The 17,469-nt window shown below is 52.8% G+C and overlaps 1 protein-coding gene across 3 annotated transcripts in view; it reads right to left on the bottom strand.

Moving 5' to 3' along the window:
- The window catches only part of DTX2 (deltex E3 ubiquitin ligase 2), a 36,918-nt gene that overhangs the window by 5,483 nt on the left and 13,966 nt on the right, over positions 1-17,469 (bottom strand). For 2 of the 3 annotated variants that reach the window (XM_088530079.1, XM_088530080.1), the window contains 2 exons: positions 10,700-10,758; positions 4,234-4,365 (listed from right to left, as the gene is read on the bottom strand). In XM_088530079.1, the coding sequence (XP_088386205.1) occupies positions 4,234-4,365; positions 10,700-10,758 (191 nt within the window). The remainder of the gene's footprint in view (positions 1-4,233; positions 4,366-10,699; positions 10,759-17,469) is intronic. The other variant, XM_088530081.1, reaches the window with a different exon arrangement.

The following is a 17,469-nucleotide window of genomic DNA, read 5'->3' as shown; positions in this document are numbered from 1 at the left end:
AACAGTCCAGATCACCTCTTCCCACCTGCATGACAAATTTGAGTGGCCTTAAAGAAATTCACCTTGATCAGGCAGTGCAGGACTTTCCTTCCTTGCAGCCTCTGCTGTGCAGAACTCCTGCTGTTGTCTTTCCTCCCTCTACAGCACCCAGAGAAACAGAGAGATGCCTTGCCCAAGAACTGGCCGTGCTCCTTCAACTGAGACCAAAAAGAGGCAGCAAAAATCCCAGGGCAGAGCTGGGTAAGAGGGAGGACGACATTTTTGCAGAGTTTGCGGGGATACAGCAGGGATTCTGTGGAAAGCTAATGGTTTGATACCATCTCACTACCCAGGATTAGCAACCAGATGGGCAGAAGAAGAGGAGGCAACCCCCAGTCTGCCCCAGGACACCCTCTGGAGATCAGAAATGCCCTGCTCCTATCACTTGGTTGTGATAACGCCCTGATGCATCCAGTTCCACCAAGGCTGTTGGAGCCCAGACACTTTAAAAAAACCTGCCCCCAGCTGCAAGTGCTTGAATGTCCAGCCCCAACAAAGACTTTGGACACTCAGGCCTTGGTTTCAGGCTGAGTCCACACAGCACCCAGCAGAGCACGACCCACACACAGTGCACAATTCCCTTCCTTCCTGGGCCATTTGCTCTATAAAAGTATTTGCTTCCAGATTTGCTTTGTTTTATCAATCCCTTTGGACCATCAAAGCCTGGTCAGTCCCTATAGCTCTCAGGATTCCACACTGGAATGAAAATGCAATAGCAGAACCAGCCAATGTTGTTCACCACCAGCTAGCCTAATGCTGCGCTATTGATTGAGCTGGGATGTGAAGGAATGTTTACCATTCTTTCATTTACAAAGAGAGGGATAACGATTTTTCTTAATGCTTCCCCTTCCTCCTTGCAGATAATAAACTGTTTGCTGAAGCAAGGGCTTTCCACGGGTAACATTTAACAGATGTGTTTTGAATCCTTGCTCAGCAACCAACTGCTTGCAGGAGCAACATACCTCCTTCTGCATCCCAAAGTGATCCATATGGTTAACAGCAGAGTTCTCTTTTGATACCCTGCATAGGCCAGACACAGGTTGCTTCCAGTTGCCATGGACAGTCATCTAACTCCCATCAGCTCTCCCTCAGTTCCCTGGACTTGGCAGGGCTGGGTCTACAGGTCTCAACTCCCAAGAGGGCTGCACAAAATCCAGGAGGGGAGGGAAGGCTTAGCAATAGAAACACATTTCTTCATAATTAGCAGTTGTCAGGACAGCCAAGGGACCAGGCTGCTCTGCTTGTGACGCAGGGCTTCCCCATCCCTACAGCCCGTCTCCTTTATGGAGATGGTCCCACACTGGACAGCGAGCTTCCCTGTTCTCCAACGGACTCCGCATTCCCACCCTTCCTGCATGGCCAGCACACAACCAAAGCAGCACTGGAGCGGATGCACAGGGAACAATCCAGGAGAATCCGCTGGGATTGCTCCCCCTGCCCGTGAGAGCCAGCGGCGGCCGGCAGGAAAAGGCCACGCGCGCGGGTTTCCTCCGCACGCGCCCGGCCTCCCCAGAGAGCAGAAACCTCCGCGCCGGCGCACGGCGATGCCAGCGGGTAACGAGGGACGCCGGTCCCAAAGGACGCGTCCTCCCTTTGCTCCTCCCGAAGGCCCTGGGAAAGCCGGGAAGCTCCATTGCTGCAGCCTTGCAGGAAAGCCGAAAACCTTTCGCCTTCCAGCAACCCGCCGCAGCCCGCGCTGCCCGCAGGGGCTGGCGCAGCGCGGAGCCGTGAGCAGCGGCACCGCGCGGCTCATCCCGACCCGCCGCGGCGCCCCCGGAACGGAGCCCTGCAGCCGCCGCGGGATCATCCCACAAGGCAGCGCCGGGAACGGGCCCTGCGTGACGCGCGGGTTGGTTTGATGCGATGCAGCTCGTTGCAGAAGCGGCTGCAGCTCCTGCAGCTCTCCCGCTGCCGCCGCGCAGCGGGGCCGGCCTGCACGCGCGGGCCCATCCTTAGGTTATTGCGTTTACTCGAAACGCACGGTGCTGAAGGACTTGCCCTCGGGGATGGACACTGCAGAGAGGGGAAGGCAGCACAAAAATAGAGGATGAAACAGGCCCCTCTCTGCCGCTTACAGCTACAGGCTCTGCAAAGGGAAAAACAGCCTGAGCGGAGGCCAGGCGCACTGTTCTCGCTGCAGAACAGCATCTCTAAGGCAGGAAGGGTTGTGCAAGCAGGGCTTGTTTCCAGGAGCTCCTGAGCACCCTCTTCACCTAGGGAGTGGGACGCCCAGCACTCATCAGGGCTGCCGGTCCCGCTATCCAAAATACGTGAGTGGATTTTAAGAAACCTCAGAGAAAGCCCTGCTCACGGGTCGGTGCTGGAAGCAGCAGGGACGGCGACAGCTCCCTGCTGCAGCACAGCCCGGCCGCGACGGCCGGGGCGACTGCGGCACTGCCAGGTGGCAGTGGCAGCTGCTGGGCGTCCCCGTCGTCCCCGCGCGGCCGCCCCGCGTTGCGGCCCGGCAGATGGCATTGGCGAGCCGCGGCGGCGCTGCGGGAAGGCTCCCGCCTCCGAGCGGAGCCTCCCAAACCACATGCAGCACCAGGGCCGGCTCTCGGGCACCGCTCGGCCTCGCCGCGGGTGGCACCTACGAGGCCAGGCCCTGTCCCTCAGAACTGCACAGCCAGGCTCTGTTCCCCGCTAGGACACGGTGGATCTCCACCTCCGAGTGCAGCTCCGAGCGCTCCGCGGGAGGCCCCGGGGCTCTGCAGCTCTATTCCAGCACTGGGGCTGTACAGGGTGTTTCTGCCGCACGGCCCCATCCCTCTCACGCAGCCGGGGACACCCCGGAGCAGGAGCTGTCGCTGCAGCCACCGGCACCGCCTGCACGGAGGGAGTTAATCCCAGGAGCAGGTTGGAGGAGCCGCCTGGCGGCTCCTGCTCAGCCCCTCTGCCGCCCACCGCCACGCGGTTTCTCGCCCTCACCTCGCATCCTCCTTTGCTCCTCCTGTTCCCTGCTGCTTCTCCTGCCGCCCCTGCTCTCCTCCTCCTCCTCTCTCACACATCCTACTCCACAGCCGAGCGCTTGCTCCCGTTCTTGCCGTCATCTTCTCCTCCCTGCAACTCCTTCCACAGACCATTCCCCGAGACACCCCCCTGCACATTTTCTTTCTATTTCCCTGCAATCCTCTTTCACAGAGGTTCTGACCCCACTCCCCTGCCAAGCCCTGACCCACATTGCTCCTCACTGCATGCACAGGCTGCAAGGAGAGAGATTCTGAGACATTCTCCCCAAAACAGCAGCTGCCGCTTCCCTCTTTCCCTTCACACAGCTACCTCCATGCTGAACACCTCCCTCGGGTAGGAATCTGAAGCCAACGGTCTCCTCCTCCTCCTAACTGAAGGAGAAGCACCCCAGGTTTGGAGGAGGACGTTAACCACGGCGGGACCCCCGCGCCCGGGCTGACAAGCGACGCGTTCAGCGTCACCCGGCTGCATTGACGCACACCCTGCAGAGCCAGCGCGGCCCCCGGGCCCTGCCGGGGCTCCAGGCAGAGGGTGCAGGACAGCAGGGACCCGAGAGGAGCAAGGAAGGCCCTGGAGATGGCTCTGCAGGCAGAGCTGGGGGAGCAGGGCCCTTCCCAGCCTCCTGCCACGGCACCATCACCAGCGAGGGCTCCGCTCCGCGGCCTCGCGCCCTAGACAGATCAGAGAAAATAAATTGCGATGTTATTTGATCGTGAAAGTCCTGAGTAACCCAGACATCCGCTTGTCCAAAAGATCCTCCTTATCCCACGGCTCAGTTAGGACAAGCATGGCTCCCGAGCAGTCCTTTTCTTGAAGGAACACATGGATAAATGCCCTCCACAAAGGTCCCTCAGCTCCCAGACTTCCCAAAAAAAGAGTTAGGGAAGGTCCTGGCACATGGATCTCCAGGGCTTCCCCAAAGGGTGTAGAGGCACCATGGGGAAGACTGCAGAGGCCTCTGACCTGCATGGAGAACTGCTGGGCAGCTCCAGCCTTAAACATTGATGGACACGAGCAGAACTTGTAGCATAGGGTCTATTTCATCATCTCATTTCACAGCCTGTCAGAGACCATGCAGACCAGAGAAGTGTCCCCATTAGGGGATAAACATCAGAAGAGCCAAAAGGGTTGGGGGAGAAACAAGAGGAAAGGAGGGAGGCAGAACAAGTGCAGAGAGATAAAGAGAAGGAGATGGAAGCAAATACCAGTTTGAGCAGGAACTACCTTTCTTGGACACTTTCCTCCCCTCCTTAACTGAGCTGTGTTTTTTAGTGGCTTTATGGGTGCTGGCAGCTTGCGGCACACAGGTGAGGTGCACGGGGAGTCCAGCGGCTGACATCAGAATAGCCGTCATGCCTACAGCGGGTACGACACGGACATGCGGGAAGGAAACAACGGGGAAACACATTCATTAAATCAAAAAAAAAGGAAAGAAAAAAAAAACCCTTCAATCTTTCAAAGAAAATGTAAAAGATAAAACAAAACCCAAGCCCTTGATTCAGAGAACATAAAACATCCGAGAGGCTGCGGGTGAGCGCCGGCACAAGGACGGGATGTGAGGGAGGAGCTCGGACAGCAATTTAAAGCAGGGAAATATGGGCATGAGCCAGCGTTTGCCCAGGACCCTTCCCGTTGCTCCTGGGGCGTTCCAGGCCCGTTACGGTGCAAATCCCTCCAGCTCAGAGCAGCACAGACCCTGGGACACCAGGAGCACCGACTGTAACCTCCGACTGTAACCTCCAACAGCCCTGCGCAGCTGCCCCATAAAACCAAGTGTTTCAAAGGCGTCACCCTGAACTAATCCCCTGCTAGTGCTGAACGGGGCTCTGCTGTCTTTACTACTGTCCTTTCACTGCTCTTTTAATCCTGCTGCAATCCCGGGCTGCTCCCGGCCCGGAGCTGCTCCGCGTAACGAGCCCAGCTCCATCCGTGACGGCAGCTCCGCTCTCCCCGGCAGCCCCTTCCTCAGCACCCACCTTTTCCCTAGCCCCCCGGTGCAATTTAAGCCTGCACCTCCTTGTCCTCCCCCTTCCCAAGCCGGCAAGGGCAGCTGCGCTGTTGGATGCACTTTGTTCGAACTAATGAATCATTAAAAAGGACAGCAATTCCCTGAAGGTAAAATTGGCACACAGAGAGCTACAGGACTGATCATGCTGATTTAATACGATGTTTGCCCGTGAAACCCCGGCCAGTTACAAGTCATAACATTTCTGAGGTAACATGCTGCTTTATTCAAAAAAATAAAAAGAAACCACCTGCCCTAGGTTTCCCAAGAAGCAAATTCCTGTCTGCCACAGCTACCACCAGCATTTAAAAAACGCTCATGAATGCAGACTGACAGCAGATGACCTAAAAAGCAGCATTTCCTCAAAAGCTGCCTCTTACAGTAGCCCAGGCCAAGCCAGATCCGTATACTAGGGAAAATTTTGCCAGCATCCCCAGATCCCTGCACAGACGCTCAAAACTAAAGCTGAGATTTTTAAAGGTTTTATTTTTCAAGCTGGTTGGGAAAGGAAGGTATAAAAACAAACATGCTCCTTCAGGATAAAATGAGGTACCGTGCACATGCAAGGCAAAAGTGACTGAAAATCAAGTTATTATGGGAAACATCAACCAGCTTTGTGTGGAAGTGGTAAGACTATTTCCTACCTGAAAAGCAAGTTAAGAAGCCACGTGTTGAACTGCACATCCCTTCTGCAAAGTCTGTGTAAAAGGTTTCCCTATCAGAACTATCCTGACTGCATTTTGCACCTATTCCCCAAAGACCCAAGTGCAATAAATATTCCAGTAGCTGTTTGAGTCCTTTCTTTATCCCCAGTTAGAAGCCTTTACTGAAGAACCTTCTCATCTAAGGACATGAAAAGATTTACAGACAGACACCGAGTCTGGAGCAAGGATTTCACAAGATGAAGAAGGGGGCACAGACACATGAAGTAATTTGCCCCCGGTTACCCAAGAACCTTTGGCAGAGCTGGTTCTGCCAGCAGATCAGGCTGCCCCATGCATCATTTAGCAACTAAACATGTCCCTCTTCTTTGGAAGATAACGCCAGAAAGCAAAAGCACAAGTTAGCCCCTTCCCATGGTGTGAACAGCTATTCTGACTGACACCAAGGCAATGGGCATCATAGAAACATGGGCAATATGTAGCTGTGTCAAAAATAATGAAAGAGGCAATGAGAGCAGGAAGAGAAAATTGGCATAAGCTCTTTTATGTCTCTAACTGAAATCAGATCCAGAAGTTTCACAATCAAAATAACTTCCTTTATGTCTTGAACTGAAGCCCACAGGCTGTTGTGTGCTCCCCAAACCAAGCCTGGAGCCCCCCACTACCTCTGCAAAGAGCAAGAGCTCTTAAACCTTCCCTAGCAAAATCCAACCGCTTTCTGAGGGAATGAGCAAAGCGCCCCGAGCCCAGCTACAACCCCAGCGCTGTCACCTGTGTGCGCTCCAGGCAGACACTTCCTGCTTTTACCTTGTTAGAGGCCAAACAGAAGCATTACCAGAACAGCAGCTGATTCAGAGCCCTAAAAAACACCCTTCTGGTAAAACAGGCAGCATGCTGAATCTCTTCACAGTAAAGAGGGAATATCTCAGGCTGCTAGAGTCTGACCCCCTAGGGTTATAGAATGCAGCTCTTCAGATAAGGTGCAGAAAAGGAAGCGGTGAACGTGTCTCTAAAGCCCCTGCTTCTGAGCAATGCGAGCACATCGATTGCTAAGCCCTGACATTTGAAAAGGAAGTCCAAAGACTAACGCAGATTATCACCACCCACCGCACATCTGACTGATGGCAAATGCAAAATTCATGCTCTCTGTTGAGGAGATCAATACAATCTTGGTAAGGTGGCATGCAGAGCCCATTAAAAAGAAAGAAAGAAAACCAAAAAAATCAACAGACACAGGAGCTGAACAACTGCATTCACAGATTCCTGCAGTCAGAGGACAAAGATGTTTCCTTCAAAATGAGATCAAGTGAAAACATAAGCTACAGCACCTCGGCTTAGTTCAGTTACCCTTTAACACAGCCCTTCTGCTACCTTGAATAACACACCCAGAATTACTGGCTAGCATAATGAGTCGTCTCAAAGAAAAAAAAACACTTTTTTTTTACGGGAACTTTCTCGCTCTCATTTCATGAGCTGCAAATGTATCTATGCTTCCAGAGAGACACAAAACACAGGCCATACATGGGACCAGCAGAATTATCCAAGCCCAAGTGTTATCCCAGTGGCATTCCCACATTGGACAGGGAAAGGTCATTTTCCACTTCGGCCTTCTGCTGTTTTTGGGGAGACACACAACAAACGGACTGAATTTGGCCCTAGACTTGGATAATTCTCACTTGAAGACATGAGGCCCAGCTGCTACAAGACAAGAGTTTGCACAGACGCTCGGAAGCCCTTGCATTACTGCAGGAGTTATTGCTGCTCACGAGCCCACCTCTGGGAATTTGAAAAATATTAGTGATCTTTCCATTGACCACTGAGCTTCTTCCCTGCAAGGAATGAAGGAGGCAAAACACAGAAAGCCTTGCAAAGACTACTTTGCATAAGATATATTTCTACGAATACATGCAGTAAACACACAAAGAAAACTGCCTCTTCCCTTGCCCAAAGCATCTATCTGGCCAGAAAACGTCACCGACTCCTTGGGGCTAAAATTATTTTTGCTGCAGCTATGACAACATCCACCAGCTTTTCTTTCAGCCTGCTATGTAAATAAGGCACTTTTGCAATATCCTGTAACATGCCAGAGTTGAGCAAAAGGAAAACACACTTATATAACGTAGCGAGCACCAGCCAACCACTTGCTCATGCATCCAGCCTAACGCGCCCCTCCATTCACTGCTCTGATCCACATTTGCACAAATTTCGTTATATTTGCACAGATTAGTATGTGTTTGGTTCCAGTCTTAGACTTAAGTGCATAGAGGAGAAACGACAGAGGTTGCAGTCAAATAACATAAGGAATTGGAGACAGAGTGGAGCTAATTAGTATGGTTATATCCACCAGCAAAAACATTAGGTTTGGTGAGTTTCAAAATGTCCCAGCTCTAGGAAGCACATGCATGAAAAACATTTAAAAACAAAATAAGCCCTAGTTTTCAGCCCTCATCTTAAAAAAATAATATTAGAAAGTACTTTGTATGACACCCAGTTCACCACCCTGCCCCAGGCACACCAGAAACTGCATTATTCCCAACAGATGTTGCTCCAGCTGATCTTCTAGCATCAACACCATGGCTCAGCAGTCTGCATAGGCCTCTATTCTGGAATTCCCAGTCCTAACCAAACACTGAGTAAGAGACAGGTTTACCCATGCATTTCGAAGCGTTAATATAGCAAAAAGTAAGCAAAAAAAACACCACACAGGAAACTTCCTTAAAACTTTCCCTGTTGCATAAACCAGGGTTTTAAGGCCAGCTTTGTGGTTTCTGGGATTACGAGCCGTGCTTTGAGAACACATGGGGTTGACAACGTTAAGAATCCCTCACCCAAAGGGAACCCCAGATCCAGACTGCACAAACGAGCCCCAGCTCCTCATCCAGAGCAGCGGGATCCCCCCTTTGCCCACCAGAGACATTTGCAGCTTTTACAGAGATGACCCACAAGAGTCAGGAGGTTCATTTTCCCCCTTTCCAATTGGAATCAAAACTGCTGAGAAGCATCTCAGGCCTCAGACCAAAGGCTGATCTCTAGTTTTGTTTTTTTGGTTTTTTTTCCTTAGCAAAACAAGGCAGAATCCTGCAGAACCCCAGGTCAGCAGCAAGGCTGTGGTCACCTCGTTCTTCCTCTGAGGAACCTTTTCTGACGAGGAGCGGAAGCACCCGTGGGCTCACGGTGTTTTACTGCGCAAAGAGGCCCATTTCTCTTCACTGACTGGGGAAGCAGCACATGCAAACACTAAGTTAGACTTCTAGCTTTTAGGTAGCCAAAAGCAGTTAGAGATAGGCAAGATATACAAGCATTCTAAACAACCTCAGAAGGCCAGATACCAGCCAAGACATCAGAGCAACGCATGGTGTGAGCCAGACCCTGCAAAATCACAGCTCCCACTTGAGACCCCTGGAATACCCCTTCCCTCCAGAGCTATCGCAGAGGCCTTTGGGTCCCCAGCAGCACCAGAATCCTGGAGAAAATGGTCATGCCATGGGGACTGAGGAGCAGAAAGGGCTCAGGCTGGGTGTTGTGGAATGATCTGAAGAGTAAGTAAATCAAGGAGCATCCACAGGATTTTGAATAGGAAGAAAATAACACTTCTCAGAAGAGGTGCTAGAAACAGAGCAGAGCAAGAGCAGGAGATGTCCCTAAAGGCCCAGCCAAATAAAGTTCCAATAAATTTCAGAACTCCACTGCTTGCTTTTTCACCAAAAACATTCCCAGACACTTATTTTCCTCACTTGCTAATTAGCTTGTCCAGATCTTTCCTCTGCTTCTACTTTAACAGGCAGACTTCTCCGAAAAAAATACAATAATAATCCAAAAGAACCCTTGCGTGTTATTTTATTAAATGGTGGTAAGTTCTATGAGGGCTCCTGCAGTCTTTTACATCCAAATGTAGCACGTGAGGAATTTTTTCCTGCATCTGGGGTGCTGCATCACCACCGTATGACAGCAAGAGCACAGTCTTGCTGTGGAGGGGACACCTGCTATCAGCTGCCTTCACTTGCTGGTAGGTGGCTCCTAAGGCCTCCCCAGACCAGAGTCCTGTGAGTTTGGAGCTAGCTGAAACAAAACACATCCAACACCTGATGGTTTTTGGCACTCAAACTTGAAACGCTTCGTTGGAAGCTGCAAGCACAAATTGCCATTTTCAAGGCAATGCCGTTTCATGTGTAACGAGCAAATCTCCTCTGAAAATAAACACTGAAAAATGTCCCTTTCATCTTTGCTACACCCTCTCCTCAGGCACGTGTAGGATTCATAGGTTTTGATGATAACAAGAAACTTTTGCTGCTATGGGAAAGAACATCTGCCTCAACTTCTGGCTCTTCCCTTTCTTAAGGCAATGTGCCCCAACCATTGCTCAGTCTAAAGGACCAGCCCAGCTTGCAGAATAAAGTCACATTACAAAATTCCACACATCTCGCAGTGCAGCTTTCCTCCTTGATTGAGGCAGTGGGTGAACAGCTAATATTTAGCCAGATCCATGTGCCCCCCTGCGCTACTTGCTCACCTGTACATACAGGAGAAGATGGAAACCCAAACCCCAAATAAACCCACTCATTTTCAGAGCCAACTTCTGATATCTTGTGACTCATCTCTAAACCACAGTCCACAAGTTCAGAAATGTGCTCAAGGGATCCATTCAGCAAGCACCCTCTGCTTATCTCTGCCGTCAAGAGAGACACACCAGAACATGTCCTGTTTTTCCAAGGCTTGATTAGAAAGATATTGGCCTTAAGCCTCAGGTACTGACCAGCATCAAACCCTCACCCAGAGTAGGACAGGAACACAAAGCCTTAAGCAAAAACAGCTGCTAAGGTCTCATCTTCCCATTCTCTCCCAAATATGGTCTTGCTCTACCTTTATGAATGGTTTTTGGGCCTAAAATCTTTCTGTCCTCAGAGACATTTCAGACTCCTTCTGAAAACTAAAAAAAAAGGAAAGAAAGTACATACCTCTGAAGGAAAACACTTAACTGCATGACCCTAAGGACAAAGCAGATGAAACAGAAAAGGGTCATTACCTGCCAAGGCCTGGTTCACTTTGCTGGGTTTGGGCATCTTGATTGGCAGGTTTGGGGTGCTGGAGAGGAAAAAAAATTAAAAAGACAAGTTTAACAGCACAGATCAATTACCACACAAAAGAGGGACAATTCACACGATATTCACGTTCCCTCCGCAGCAACAGTGCCCCGAGCATCCTAATAGGCCTGAATGCCCAGAGCAGCCTCATCCAGGACAGGGGAATCTCTCCCAGGATGGGGGAATCTCCCCCACATCTTCTGTCCTACAGTTGTGTTTAAGGAGCCCCCTTGCCTAAGCTCTGCTGCAGCCGTACCTGTGTCCAGCCCTGTCTCCTGGGTGGATCTCAGGCCTAAGCTGCTCCTGACTGGGAATCCCTGAATGGAGCCAGGGATTCATCCTCCACCATCTCCCCTTGCCTGGGCTGCCAGCAGACCCTGTTATCCCCCCTGGTCCTGGCTCCTCCAGGGAGCCTCCTGAGAGCACCTACTCATGCTGCAGACAGGCTGCAAGTCTGGTACATCCACAGCACTGGCAGGGGCTACTTGGATGGGGCAGATAGATCCTACACCTTCCAGGGAAGGAAAAGCTGCTCACCATAGAGCCCCCTCAGAAACCAAGAGCATTTGGACACTGCACATTCCCTTGCAGCCTCCCAACCTAGTTTCCTGGGAGTGTTTCCCGGGGTGGTAACCACACTTCACGTTAGTCAGACATACATGGGCAGACAGGGACATATTTGGCTGCCAGAAGGAATTAGGAAGGAAAAGCAGAAGCAGCAGCATGGAAGTCACTAAAGGAGAAAGCTGGATCCCCCCGAGCAGAGCAGGAGCCGGAATGCCAGCCCGGAGAAGCTGCGCACAGTCGGTGCCCGGGTGTACTGCATACACCCGTCGCAGTGCAGGCCCTGCACAGCGGCTGCAACAATCACACAGCAAAACCAGACAGCAGGAACAGCAGCACGCAAAGGCCTCCCAAAGTCCTCCCAAATCACACCAAACCTGGCCAGCTTTCTGGGAATTTACAGAGCAGATCAAGATAGTCTAGTGACATTCACCACCCAGCACCGTTCACCACCCAGAGGGAATACAGCTCTCACTAGATGCGATGCAGAAGCAGCCTCTGTGCCCAGAACAGCATCACGGAGTGAGGTCCCGCGCGGGAGCCGTGCCCGAACCTCCGTCTGCTTTTCCTTGACGACGAGCAGCGCTGGAGAGGCTGGGGAGCAGCGCGTCCCCCGGCGCCAGGGACGCCTCCCCGCCTCCCTCTTCTCCTACCTGCCGCAGCTCCGAGCTCCCCACGACGCCACGGGCAGCACCGGGCCCGACCGAGGCTCCCGCAGACCCTCAACGAGCTCTGCGGGTTACACAGGGCTCCCTTCCGCCTGTTTTAAGGACTGGGTTTTCCCTCCGCTGTACCCAATTTTGCAATGTTTCCAACTGATGCAATAGATTGTTCCCGCTACAGTCCAATTCAAGCCTCACTGAATACAGTGGAAATTCTCCCCTCGGTTTCAAAGGGCTTTGAATCAGATGGTGTGACGACTCTGTGACACCCTTCTTTCCCAATTTAGCCTCTTCATCACAGCTCTTTAGGTATTTCTTTCCTCTTTTCCTATTGCTATCCTTCCCTTTGCTTCACTCTGCTCCTGCAGAAGTTAATTGCAGTATTGCACCTTCTCCAGCTGCACACAAGGAATTTAGAGACCTATTCCCAAAGACCAGCTGGGTCTCATCCACCAGATATCTCCAACCTGTGCTTCTCCTCATCTTCTCCTCCAAGGAGATGGCACAGGAGGGAACGGGGGGCCTGGGACTCCTCCATTTCTCTGCCCCCAGACTGTGACCCCCACGTGTGATTGATGCAGCAGAACTTGTGCTTTGTCACACCATGAAGGTAGCAGCCACCCTGGCATTTTCACGCTCATCTTCCTGTGGGAAGGGGGAAATGTAGCAGAAGACAAAGCTGAACCTTCAGCTCTGTGAGGAAAGTAGATGGGCAACAGGGCATTCTCCCAGCCCCTGGTTTTGGAGAAAGATGTGTGTGTTGGAGCTCTGGAAATGAAGCTCCAGACATCACTCCATCCAGCTCCTTGCACTGAGACACAAATGCACACAGACTGTCACAAGCAGCTCTTTGTCTAATCCGTTCTTGTCAATGCCTAACACAAGCAGCACTACAATTTCCCTAATTAATTTCTGGCAATATTTCAGTCCTGCGACTCACTGTTTGTCCTGCATCTATCCTAAATCTTCCTGGCTTTGATTTCCTTCCTGACCTTCCAAGTAGGACTGATCGTCTCTCTGCAATCGCCTGCTGCATCCTCAGAGCCTGGAACAGCCTCTTGCACCTTCTGTTTTGTGAAGGTTTCAGCGTCCCACCTTTGCCACCGAGGCAGACGCAGAGCTCCTGAATCCTCGTACAGAAGATGCAGTCACATTTGAACTGGTAAAAGCCCCGTTCTCCCACCTGCAAAGCTGCAGCAAAACACCCCCCATGAGAGCTAACACTGAGACCTTTCCTTAAAACATGAGGATGCGGAAAAGGGCACCCTGCACCAGAGGCTGAAGAAGGCAAAGCCACAGCTGCTTCAAAGAGGATCACAAGTAACCGTGTTTTGAGAAGACAGACTGAGAAATACTTTACTCTTTCCTTCCTTGCGAGGTTCAAGTCGGAGCCACTCAGCAGCTAGAGCTTTTACAAAATGAGAAGAGCCCTTGAGATTTACAGATGGAAATGAATAAGCAATTGATGCATTTGCAAGCAATCAAGTTTTGGAAGCTGCAAATGCACTGCAGATAAATTACCATCCATCAGCCAGAAAACAGTCACTGATCAGATGCACTCCTGGTGTATGGTAAACGCAAAGTGTGTCAGCTCTGACTGCTGGGAGGCTTTAAGCCAACTGATTTGATGGCAGAACCAAATAGTTTTTTATTTCACATTTGGCATGGGCTAGAAACGCACACACAGGCCGTTAACAGTGTCTCAGCTAAGACTGTGGGATGTGCTAACCTGTCTGTTTGACACCGTGTGTGAATTCGCAGGGCTGTCACGCACATCCTTTCACATCTGCAGAAATCCCAGGCATGAGGCTGACGAAACCACGGGAAACGCGTGTTGTTTTGCGGTACCCTCGCCACAACTCTGCCGGGGGTAGGCTTGAAGCAACAGTGGGTGGGAGGAAGCATCACCATGCCAAAAATGGTGCAGAAATGATACGCAGAACTTACCCTAGATCGGAAGGGGTTTGTGGGGGGAATGCGGGGGAAGTGATGAGGAGGATATTGCTGGGGCAGGGAAAGCCAGGCCTGGCCTCCGAGCAGGCCAGTGAGCCGCACAAACAGGCTGTATTTAGCCCGTCAGCTTTGGCTCGTGGTTCCCAACACAGCGCCAGTTCCTCCCCAGTCCAGTTCAGCCCTGCCATTCCCTGTGGTTCCTACTCTCCCCCCAGCTGAGGCTGCGTGATAGCGAAAAAAGCAGGTTGAGAAGGAAGACCCCAAAATAAGACCCTTTCCTCAAAGGGTCCCAAAACACGACATTTTCCTCAAAGAAGCAGCAAGAAAACTCTGGTAACATTTGCCATCACCACTGCCCAGAACCAAAGCACGGCCCCTGTAGCGGGGGACTCCCTCTCTCCTGGAGCACATCCCAGTTTTGCTGCACATTCCCACATTGCAGAGTATTTGCAGCCCCCTTAAGCAGCCGGCGCTCCTCCTGGCCGCTCAGGGCTCCATCCAGCCCAGCCTCGCGGGAGCACCGTGCGTTATCCAGGCAAAGCCGAGGGCACGATGATAATCCAGCCCCTTTCCGCCCATCAGGTCCTGGGAGCCTCCTCCCTGGCAGCCCTGCGCGCTGATCCAGCAGCATTAGCACAGCTGCAGCTGAGCTGCTTTGGAACCTGCACATCCTCGTTACGAAAGGGAACAGCTCAGTCCCCAGCTCCGGAGGCTCAGCTGTGAAAACACTTTGTGCTCTCAAAACCTCAAATATAGCAGTTTTTTCCCTGCCTTTCTTCTAAAGGCAACACTAACCGCTAGACTAAGCCCCGTTAGGAGGGACTCGCATGCAGACACACAAGTCCTTGGGTTTCACTGCTGGGGACCTGCTCCTGCTTCGGCACGGTGACACATGGAGTGTCCAGGAGAGCTGTCCTGCAATGCCTGGATGTGACTGACCTGCGAGTCAGCGTAGCTGCAAGCAAAGGGTTGAACGACGCGTTGTGGTCGCTTCCCGTGGGCTTGGTGAGGACCAGCATCGTGCCAAGGATGCCACAGGCTGCCTCTGAGAAGCTGCTGTTGGGGCTACGGGCAAAAAAGCTGGAAGATGTGAAAGAAAAAGAGGAGAGAGAAGGCAAGCGGCTCTGCGCAGGGTCCGGCACCCAAATCGCACCGCCTGATCCTATGAAGTGCTGAACACGTCATTCCCACTGAGGGGTTTGGGGTCCCAGTGCCAGACCCATCCCTTGGGAACACCACAGCCCTGTATGCTTCCTTACGGCCCCAAGACCTTTTTCCAGAGGTGGGAATCGGGACGCAGCCCCTGCTGCTCCATCCGCTGGCTCCTGCAAAGGTGGCCGGACACATTAACTGCGTTTTATCCACAGGAGGAAACTAAAGGTGCCAAGAAGCGACACAGCTGGCCCACGTTAATTTAGTAAGCTCGTGAAAGAAGCAAAAATATTTAACCGCATTTCCTTAAAAACAGGGCGTGTACAAGTATCCTTAAGTCCTCCCGTAACAGCTTGAGAGACCCTCTGCCCGTTACAACTCTGCTGCGGAGACTGGGAAGGCTCCGAGTGCCGCCGTCCCCCAAAGCCTTGCAAGGACGAGCAGTGCTGCAAGAGCAAGGAACCAGCACACAGGCAGCAACACAACCCTTACGAGCCACCAGAGACGCCCCAGGCGCCTGCTGCTGAGCGGGGTGAGCAGTAGCTCCCTTGCAGCTGGCCTCTTTCCAAACCGTGCTTTATCCATCGTTTTCTCCTTCCTCTCTTTCCAAACAGGAAGCCCACCAGGCAGCTGGCTAGCGACCCACGACTCTCCCAGGTCCATCCCATGCACCCGGAGGTCACGGGATGTCCCATCTGCCCGCACGGAGCACAGACCCACACGGCGCTGCACATCCCAAAGAAGCAGAGCCAGCGAGCAGGAATGCTGGGGAACCCAGTGGATAAAGTAACCCGGGAACGGTCAGGGCTTAGGAATTAAATGAAACGCATTGTTAGAGCTCGGTACTCCGATTACCTCCAATTTGCAGCAATGAGGGTATTTGTGGCTGGAATATGGATTTCACAAGCCTGCGATGTAACCCCAGACAAGAGCAATTACACCAGCTCAGTGGCATTTCCGACTCCAATTTAGCACATGGGAAGACAGAGGAAAAGCCATCTTGAGCTGTCAGCTCGTGTTGGAACCGTCCCTTTCACACACTGCGCTCAACTGGGAGACAGAGACTGCTGCATCCCCCTGGTCTGCCAGCAGGGAGGAGCAGGGACCTCTTAGGAAAAGTAACTGCAAGGGAGTCTCTTCTGCAGGAGCAGCTTGAGTTGGTTCCTCAGCTGCTGCCTCCCTCCCTTGTCTCGTCTCAGCCTCTCGCATCGGTCTGCAGTCCGGTCGGGAATCCCCGTACATTCCCTGGGGAGCACGTGGATAATGGAGGTTTCCACAGATACATCCGATGGAAGCTGTCAACATTAGAGAGCGGGAAGGGGGCCGCAGACCCGCGGTGGCTGTGCCGCCCTGCCGGCTGTGCCGCCTCCGAGACTCCAGGTGTGGGCACAGCCGGGGACCCAGCAGCAGCCCCCCTGCCCGGCTCCGCTCGCCACAGTGACCTCCAGCAAGACGCCCTGCCCAGGGCACCCTCGGTGCCACCGCGGTGACAAGTGGCCAACAGCCAGACCAGCTCAGGCGCTCGCACCGTGACTCGCGGTGCAGAGCGCGTTACCCTCGCCCAAGGCTCTCCCGTCCCCCCTCCGAGTTGTGTCCCCTCCAGCCACAGCTGCATTGCACGTGCTGCTGAGCCCAGCAAACATCAGGCCATATCCTTTCACGTCCCCCAGAAGGGCTGACGTCGTCAGGGTTTCCTGCAAAGGTGCCACTGGCCACCTTAGCCAGAACACAAACAGCTGAGCTGAAGGGATTGCAAGAGCTCAAGCAGCCACAGCATCACTTGTCCAGCACAGCTTGCGGCCCAGGGGTGGCCCCAGTGCTCCAAGGAGGCGCGATCAGAGGGCTCTGCTCTTCGCTGCTGTCCCCAGCTTGGATGCTCCTGCCACAAAAGGCACCTTCAGCAGCACCGGGAGACAAGGTTGAAGCAGCTGAGGGGGTAGCAAAGGCTCCCTGCTGCCAGCAGTGCTCTGAGGATGGATACACCCAACCACAAGAACCAGGGCCAGCAGCTGATGGTGCCAACGTTGACCCACTCACCTGCCGAGCCCCTCTGTGCAGAGTCTGACCAGGTCTACCAAGAGCTGCTGTTGCCCCAAGAGCTCACGGGACAGCTCAGCACCCAGCAGGGCACTGCAGTGACGGCTGCCAAGACAGTCTTCTCCCCAGGCTCTCTGGTTGGGCTGATAAGATGTTCCACCTACGGATGTCCTTGTGTCCCTTGCCTCCAGGGAGCACCATCCGGGCACCCTGGTTGTGGGAAGAGGCGACTGTGCCACCTGTTTTTGACCATTGCTCTCCCATCCTCCCATCTTTCACAACAACCCCTTCCCCACCAGCCCCTTATCAGTTACGGACAGATGCTTGAGGAGCAGCTACTGCAG

Source organism: Tinamus guttatus, unplaced genomic scaffold (assembly GCF_059628265.1).
Source record: "Tinamus guttatus ecotype Peru unplaced genomic scaffold, ASM5962826v1 Tinamus_guttatus_pri_ptg000356l, whole genome shotgun sequence".
NCBI lineage: Eukaryota > Metazoa > Chordata > Aves > Tinamiformes > Tinamidae > Tinamus > Tinamus guttatus.
Note: the sequence above shows the minus strand (reverse complement) of the source record. Positions and strands in the feature narration are given on the sequence as shown.